At 40.3% G+C, this 9,257-nt stretch overlaps 1 protein-coding gene across 1 annotated transcript; it reads right to left on the bottom strand.

The window, feature by feature from the left end:
- Positions 1–1,042: 1,042 nt before the first annotated feature.
- Positions 1,043–9,085, bottom strand: SPTSSA (serine palmitoyltransferase small subunit A). Its single transcript, XM_039538439.1, has 2 exons — positions 8,696–9,085; positions 1,043–2,065 (listed from the first exon to the last, which is right to left on the bottom strand). The coding sequence occupies exons 1-2, from the start codon at positions 8,916–8,918 to the stop codon at positions 1,962–1,964; spliced, it is 327 nt and encodes a 108-aa protein (XP_039394373.1). The 5' UTR covers positions 8,919–9,085; the 3' UTR covers positions 1,043–1,961.
- Positions 9,086–9,257: the final 172 nt, after the last annotated feature.

Genomic DNA, 9,257 nt, shown 5'->3' with positions numbered 1-9,257 from the left:
TAACACTCTTACTTTAAGAAAATACAAGAACACATAAATCTGCAAATGTGTGCTAATTAGTATTGCTAGACTCCAGTCCTCTGCAACTCCATTTATACTGTAATGGTGGGGAAAATGGTTGCATTTTCCCCACCATTAAAATAAATTGCTTTGAGAAAACTTGTGCATCATCAAAACCCATTTACAAATGCTTTCCCACTTAAGGCCATTTTTACATGCACAGTATTCTGCAGCATTTCAGTCACAGAATAAAAGAGTTCCCAAACACAGCTCATACAATCTTAAAGTAATTGCTAATTGGCAATGAGAAATGCCTCTCACTTTTTTGCTGTATCCAGGTTTTCCCCCCCGCCCTTCGCCCTCTAGTCTTTGTTTATATGGCCAGTTTTTTAACTGAATGAAGACAATTCTGCACCAGTTGTCTCTGTATCCCCGTATCAGTAATACTAATGCATTAGCCTATCGTGCAACCAGACAATATATCCCAAAAGAAATTTTTTCTCAGATGCCAAAGCTTTCATTTGTTAGCTTTTGGGATAGTGAAAATTATTAACCTGCTGCCTTCTGAGGCACTAATCTAGCCTCACTTTGGAGACCAGAGGTGACAGCCTTATGTAATATCTGCAAGTCAGATAAAAGTTAAGCCAACTAAAGATTACAAAAATAGTTTTTATAGAACAAGTTATATTCAGTTAAACTGAAAATAAAATGCATACACTATTTTATTTTAAATATGGAAAAAGCATCTTATCGTTCCTCACTGTAATGCATATTTAAGGGAATTAAACCTTATTGTCATGTTGCATATTGTCTAACAGCTGTGCATTAGACATAATGCATTATGAACTACCTGTGCAACTTCCATTAGCATCAACAGCAGCTGCATATCTTAGGATATAATTTGGCCCACAGTACCTTTTACTGGGACAAGAAGTCAGATTATTTGGTTAACATCATTCCCTTGCCTCATCACCTGTGTCAGTTTTGAGCAGAATGCATAAAACATATTAACATCTAAAAATAAAAGGAAAAGAGTTTTGCATCAATTCTGCTTTTAGTTTTTATTTTTAAAAACAAAAAATATATCCTCCACCTTAGAAAGTCAGGTTGTTGCCATCTTACATTTCAGAATACAAACCTGAAAAAAAGTTAAGAACAAAGACAGGACTTCAGCCAAGTATTCAGCTTCTTGTTGTTATATTAACTTAAGTCCACTTAGAATCCTATGTTTTGGTCATTTGTAACAAGAATATGTTCAAATGCGTTTGAAACACTAACTGCAATAAAGCAGTTTAAAACTAGACAATTACACTGCTGACAATGAGTACAGGAAAAAAACTCCTCTCCATCTGCACAGAAACATAATCCTTGGACGACAAGCATTATGTACAAGTACAGTTTAGTTAGAAGTTAGAACATTAAATTAGCACAAAATCTTGAGGGCCTAGATGCAGTTCATGAAAGAATATAAGCCCATTAGTCCTTTTGCTCCAACTTTGGAAAAAGACTGCCATCTATAGTCTTATCCCAAAGATGATGAATGAAGTGTTAACTCTGTCTCATCCACCCCCTTCCTCCATCAGCTGGAATACAGAAGACTTAAAGCCAAATATAGTTATGCACAAATATTTTGTTGGACAAAGTCTGGACAGCAGACAGTACACCTGAGTTGATGTTTACAAACTACTTTTCACAAAGTTAAGAAAATACTGGTATCAAAGTACAATGTTAAAATAGGCAAAACTACTATACAAGGGCATCTTGTAAAATTAAAGTGAATGAACACAACACATGAGGCAGGTTGTGTCCCTGTTCTACACATCTGGTTTCCTAGTCTTCACAGTCATAGTTGAGTGTTTCTTGTTCTGACATCTGTAGAAGTCTCGTTAAAACTAGCCAGTTGGATCTTCTTTGCAGGATGAATCTTGAATCACTATTGCTTCTTGAATATACTTTCTTCATCACTGCACAATTTCAAAGTAGTGTAATATCGCCATGATGTGCTGAGGCATGAACACATAGCCAGTGTATAGTGCCATTCCAACAATAGAAATCAGCATAGAATCTGAGCAATAGTTAAGGAAAGCTGCAGTTTGGAATTCTATTAAAAATCACAAAACAAGAATGTTTTAATACTAACCTTCAAAATTATTATAAAACTTGTATAATTCTAAATTGTATATGCTCAACTGTATTCGTGTATAACAGCTGTAGGAAGAAATCCACTGTAAATGTGAAAACTAGAAGACTGGTAATAATGACTAACTATATTATGAGAATGCCTTCCAGATTCTCTCTTTTATTGCCACATATTTTGGACATAAAAACAAAGTCTTTTTTTATTTTTTTGGGGGTGGGTGCAGGAGGGAAATGAGGAGAAACACATTAATGGGAAATAACCAGATTCCCTAAAAGCCAAAAACTTCTGCAGGTTCTGAGTTTTACCCTGTCAGCAAGAACAATATATTTATGCTAATTCATAGATATCTTTAAAAGATCTTGTGTAGCACTCTCTCTCTCTACACATTTTTATATTATATTATTTAATATATATATATACACATACACACACACACATATACATATACATATACATATACACACACACACACACACACTTGAAGAAACTAATCTTTCTATGCTGATCTCAAGGATTCTCTTGGAACAGGGTGGCCCAAATACAAATTAAGATTTAGTTTGTGTACACATTACTGGAGGGAGAATGGTCATTGGTATAAAACAGGGAGTCAGGAGACCTAGGTTCCATTCCCAGCTGCCTGTAGGCTTTGGGCAGGTCACAACTCCAAAAGGAGACATTAAAGGAAGAGCAAGCTGGGCTTGTAAAGAGCAGCTCTCATGGGAACTCTAATGACACATGTCTCTCCTGCCCCAAGACCTGAAATACGCATTGCTACAAAAACCACCACTGACCCATTTTGGAGCGTTGAATCTTGTTCTCCCCTCTCTCCCCCCGAACCACCAAAAAACAAAATCAAACCAAAGTGCAGTCTTGAAAGATGACTTTAATAGACTCTTTGGAACATTATAACTGAAAAATGAAGAGTCTGTTCAATTAGTGTCCTTTATTTCTGTGTTCAAATATATTGACTTATTTATTAACAAACCTGGCAATACAAATTATGAGCATTATTGATCCTTTAGGGAAAAAATGGGTTGTGAGGCTCAATTTATTTTCCAAGAGCACTTCAATAGAAGGAACTATGGTATTAGTATTAATTTCCTTAGACAGCTGATCAATCTTATAAGTAGAACCAATCTAGATGTTTCACTCAAATCATAATACCTCAAAGCATAGCCTTTGTTTTAATTCAAGCTGTGTTTGTAAACCGTTCATTAACATTTTATTGGAAGTGGCTGCAGCTCTCTGAAAACTTTTTTGTAGTATCTGGCAATCCACAACCATTCTCAGGCTATAGTTTCACTAGTTTATTTCAAATAGGATCAGCAATCACTTAGAAAATTCACATAAGACACATTACCTGTATTTGCTAATATTATCATTAGTCCTATGTCTAGTTCCAGGAAACCCAAGCCCAGCCTTCAGAAATGCAATGGGATTGTAGTCACTGGAGGTTAGGTTGACTCAAACCTGAACGTTTCTGGACACACGCACAAATAAATCTAAATTTTTTTTTACAAACCCTTTTCTAATCAGACTACCTGCAGTTTCCTCAAATCATAACTTTAAAATTAAGTTTAATAAACCTAATACAAAGACAGCACTATAAACAGAGCATTAGGTATTAAAGGGCCTGGCAGAAGTATCCAGTTACCACCGCTTCAACAGGAGCTGCAGGTGCTCATCAGCACCTCCAAAATGAGGTCTAAACTGTGTATATTTAACAACAAAGGCTATATGGCATACCTGTTAGAGAACAAGCCTAGAAGTTGTACTCATTCACTAGAGTATTTTTAGTCATGGCAAGTCATGAAATATTGCAATTTAAAAGCACTGAGGGAGGGTCACCTCAAATCTCTAAACTTTGACATGAGTGCTTAGTCACAACCTTGGGATTCCAAGCTATCAGACAATGTAGATCTACTTAGACTGTAAGCTCATTGGGACATCTTTTCTTCTGTTTGTACAGCACCTAGCACAATAGTGTCCCGTCCGTGACAGGGGCTCCTAGGTACTACCAAAATACAAATAAATAATCTACCTTAGGATAATGGCCCGTCATTGCCAGTACTAGTGGCAAGTGCTCCAGCCATGCTTTCTGTAGCAATCCTCTCTAAAGTTAAGCTATTTTCATCCACAAGTAGAGCCAAGTGGGAATTAGTTGCTCAACTGTTTTCAGCAGCAGGTCCTAGTATCGACAAACTAGATCCTAGAATCAGATTTGAACTTATATTGAGAAAAAATGGCCATATGGTGATCAGGATGTTACTGTCACTGAAACAAGCACACTTCTGTCTATTACCCTCCAACACCCCCCAAATTATACCCAAGATTATAACAGCCAAAAAGTTTAGATTTTCAGTTAGATTATTTTATGTATTTTACAGAACTTCGTATGTAGTCAGTTTCACTGTTTCCCCTTTAGAGTTAGTTTCCTCTGTGTTATGCTTATAAGAAGCACATGGGATTTTTTTTTAAAGGGGATAAGGCAATACACTGCGTTTATTGAAAGTACAATTTAAGCACTGATTTGATAGTTACCAGTTTTTAAGGGTTGCACTGTCAGATCCAGTGGCCAGCTGAAACTGCACAGGAGGGAGAGGGTGGTGGGCCTTTGTTGAATGCGTTTGAAGTTCCGATGTTGATGTAGAACAGGGGTCGGCAACCTTTCAGACGTGGTGTGCCGAGTCTTCATTTAGTCACTCTAATTTACAGTTTGACGTGCCAGTAATACATTTTAACGTTTTTAGAAGGTCTTTCTATAAGTCTATAATATATAACTAAACTATTGTTATATGTAAAGTAAATAAGGTTTTTAAAACGTTTAAGAAGCTTCATTTAAAATTAAATTAAAATGCAGAGCCCCCTGGACTGGTGGCCAGGACCAGGGCAGTGTGAGTGCCACTGAAAATCAGTTCGCGTGCCGCCTTCGGCATGCGTGCCATAGGTTGCCTACCCCGATGTAGAACGAACCCAAAGACTCCAATGGGAACTTGTAACTATAAAAGAAGGGTGTATTCCATGGGAGTTTGGATTTTTAAAATTGTACTCCATTTTGCTAGCCTTAAATTAGTAAAAAAAAATTCTAAATTTATTCTTTCTAATTGTGTTAATAATTGTTCTTAAAAATAAGTTTTATGGCTTTAATTGCCTTATTTACTGTTTGGTATGTAAGTAAAAATGTATGGTAATTAGCTAAAACACAGCTGGGCCAAATGGTCAAAAAAAAACAAAAAGTCAAAAGGCATCAACTTTATTATCAAAATCACCAAATGGCAAATTAACAACCCTAAAGCAAAGGCATATACCCAAACAACAAAATAAAAAGTAAAGCCCTCCCCCCAAAAAACAGCTACAAATAACTCCCAGTAATAACCCAAATAATGCTAATTAAAAGCAACCTTAACTACCTTGTAATTAACGGCTCCGGTGTAACACAGCAAGTCCCAGAGACTGGTATGGGAACTTATTACTATAAAAGAAGGGTATATTGCCATGGGACTTTGGGTTCAATCGCCATCAACATCAGAGCTTCAAACATGTTCGACAAAAGCTCAGCTCCCCCTCCCCCTTGTGTGAAGTTTCAGCTGGCCACTGGAACTGACCAAGCAACACTAAGGACTGGTAACCAAGATGCAACTACAAAACACAGCTATCAAGTCCATCCCATGTTCATTCATTTCTGTTTTATATGCTCTCCATTTCGGAGCTTTACATAGAAAAAAAATGCACCTGTAACTTGGGCAAATAACAGTCCCTACTTTTACTAAAGCAGATATTTTCTTTATAACTGACCACCACCCCTGTTCGTTACCAGTTAGATTAGTTTATCTCCTCACCTCTCTCAGTACTCCTTGGAGGTACTTTTAAAGGTCATCCATCAGAGAGTGGCTGCAAATACGAGGTACCGTTTTAACAAAGGATCAAGTAACTATCACATTCAGAATAGAATGAAGGGACATTGTATTAACCTCTAGAAAAAGCGGCTGAAAAAACCACAATAATCTAGAATCTTGATACAGGTCTCTACAACTGAACCTTCATGTTAGAAGGCTGTTATAGTGAAATACATAAAACAAGCAAATTCACCAACTACAGGTAAATACCAATTAGAAAAAGACATAGGGAGACAAAGCAAAATGGAAACCTAGAGCTGCATGACCATGCAACATACATAAATTACTCATTATATAAAATACACATTTTCCTTTCCAATGTGCAAAGTATGAAGGCATGCATTAAAGGTATTTCTGACTAATGGAAACAATTCTTCAAGTTAACAGAGAAAAAAATCACATAATTCTAGGGAAGGAAAGTGAAAGGAGAAATTGCATCAAGGCACAGCAACCTGTCTCAGAAATTAACTACATTTCTAAATGGCCAGAAGGGATACTTGATACCTTATTGTTCTGAAAGATAATCTGTGTTGCTCTCTCTTAAACACTGGCAACACTTGTTGTTATAGTTTGTTGTAACAATACAGATTGTGAATCTGAATGTGATTTAACAAGCAAGGAGTGAGTGGATTAACAGATTCCTCACACATGGGTGAAAGGGTTCCTTCTTTGTTCAAATAAACATAACCTGTAGGACTAAGAAATAGTGCCACATTATATACGTTGCAACACTGACCCACACCCAAGGCCAATGTAGCTATAGACTGCTACTATATATCAGTGTTATTTATCTAACTAGTTAGATAGCCAGTTAGAATTGAACCTTGGGTTTTTTAAACCACCAGCATAGCTACACTGGGATGGCTAACAACCCTCAATGTAAACAAGGGCTAAGCACCTCCCAAGCATCAATTAAATGCATAGACCATATGCCTGCCAGGGAAGTGTTATTGGACCCATTTTACAGATAGGAAGGGGAACATTAAGCACCCATGATTGTAGGGATATTAAAGAAGGTTTATATTGAACATGGTTTATATGAAAAATGATTTATTGTTAGAAATAATTTATTGTTAATTGATACGTTATAACTTAAGATTTATGTTAGAAGTAAATTTGTGATTCCCAGCATTTAGCCTCTAACCTGCAAGCCACCAGCTGTGTCTGCGTAAAGCCTGCTCAAAGAGATACTTGGTATAAAACTTGTTAAGCTCAAAGAAATACTTTGTATAAAACTTGTTAAACATTAATTATCTCTAAATAAGCCAAAACAGTAGCTGTTATAGTGTATAGATAGAGACCCCCACCCTCTGTAAGTTTTCATCTCACTTTATCTTTTCTTGTTAAAAGACAGGGAGTCTCACATAAATTGGTAACACCCCAAAAGGTAAAGAGACAGTGAAATAGATGTGATTAAGATAGAGAATGTATGTGAATGCATGCCTAGTTTAAACAATGAATGAATGGTTAGGGAGTTACCAGCCTGAAGAATTCAGTGTCAGCTGAAGAAGGTGTCAAGTGGGATCAACCAGATGACCCCCGGAGGGCAAACTGGAATCCACCCACCACACCTCAAAGGAAGGAAAAACAAAACACCTATTAACATGGAGCCAGCCATCTGCTGATTGATTTAGCAACAGCAAAATGAAGCAACTCTCATGAACTGACATAGGAATAAATTCCTATAAAACTGGACTCTAAAGACTGAGGACTTTGAGTCTATGGTTCTGATACCAACCTCCAGGAGCATCAGATGCATCTGACACAGACTCGGCTCCATCCTCCTGACCAAGATACCTGGCCAGTAACTTGGCATGAGCAACATCTAGGCTGGTAACTATAACATCTACACAGAACCTGAATGAATGATTATGTGAATGAATGTGTGTGTGTATAAGGAATAAGTAGTAATAGAAATAAGTAGGAAAACATTGTATTTTGTTTTGTTATGGTATTTACAATAAATGTGGCATCTTTGCCATATCCCTCTTACTAAGATCCTGCTGGTTTTTATTATATTGGTATAACATGATCAGAGAACTGCTCAAAGACAGTCTCAAAATCTGGAAAGGCCAAGAATCGAACCCACATCTCCAAGGTCCCAGTCTGGTGCCTTAATCATAAGAGCATCCTGCAGAACAGGGGCTGAAGGGGTAGCAGGGCAGCCTGCTCAGGACAAAGGTCAGACCTCCCCTCCAAAGGCACCTCTCACAGCTCAGCTGAACCTGAACCACACTCCGCACAGTCCACACCACAGGGTGGGCAGAGATGCACTGGAGGGCGTTAGAAGAGCTTGGGGAGCAGAGCAGCACACTAGGGTCCAGCCCCCTCCCTCACGCCCAAAGGGGGGCAACAGGCCCTGGACAATCCACCGCTGCCCCGCATCCTACCTCCCATTTCTCCACACTCGGCCATGAACTCCAGCCCCGCCCGCCTTCCAGTCCAGCCACGTGCTCCAGCCCCTCCCCAGCTCCCAACCTCCCTCTTCCCCAAGGCTGCCTGTGGCCTCCCCCGCACCGGCCCCGCCCTCCGCCCTCCGGCGCGCGCTCCCGGCCGCGGCTTAATTCACAGACCCCGGCCTCGCAGCAGCGGCTGCGCCCTCCCGCCCGGCCCCGGCCCCGGCCCCGGCCCCGGCTCCGGCTCCGGCTCGGGAGGATACTGAAGACCGTCCGCTCCCAGGGCTCCAGCATGTAGAGCGCGGTGACCAGCAGGTACTGGTAATAGAGCCACGACACCCGCCCCCAGGCCGAGCCCAGCGCCATCGCCGGACCTGTCTGCGTGCGGCTGCGCGGCCCCCGCAAACTGACTGAGCCGGGCCTGACCGCGCGGGGAACGCCCTCCACCGCGCCCCGCCCCTGGGCTGCTCCGCTGGTAGGGAGCATGCGCTTGAGGACTGAGCATGCTCAGTAACACCTGCCGACGCCGCTGCCCGGACTTTGCCCTCTCTTGTGGTGACCACGTGCGATCTGCTGGTGACGGAGTTGCGGGGCCGGAGGGGGAAGAGGGGCGGGGCTGACAGTTACCCAAGTGGGCTGAGCCATCTGCCGTGGTTGCAAAAGGGAAGTGGTGTTGGAGGCGGAGGTGTTCCCCACTCCCGCATTTCACTACCTGCTTTCCAGGGCTGTGCCCTTAAGGGTACAGTGCGGTGCACCCCAATGTCTCTGGTGCCACCTATTGTGCTGCTAAAGGACACTTGATTAATTCAGTGAAATATTTTACAT

Source organism: Mauremys reevesii, linkage group 4, assembly GCF_016161935.1.
Source record: "Mauremys reevesii isolate NIE-2019 linkage group 4, ASM1616193v1, whole genome shotgun sequence".
Classification (NCBI taxonomy): Eukaryota; Metazoa; Chordata; order Testudines; family Geoemydidae; genus Mauremys; species Mauremys reevesii.
Note: the sequence above shows the minus strand (reverse complement) of the source record. Positions and strands in the feature narration are given on the sequence as shown.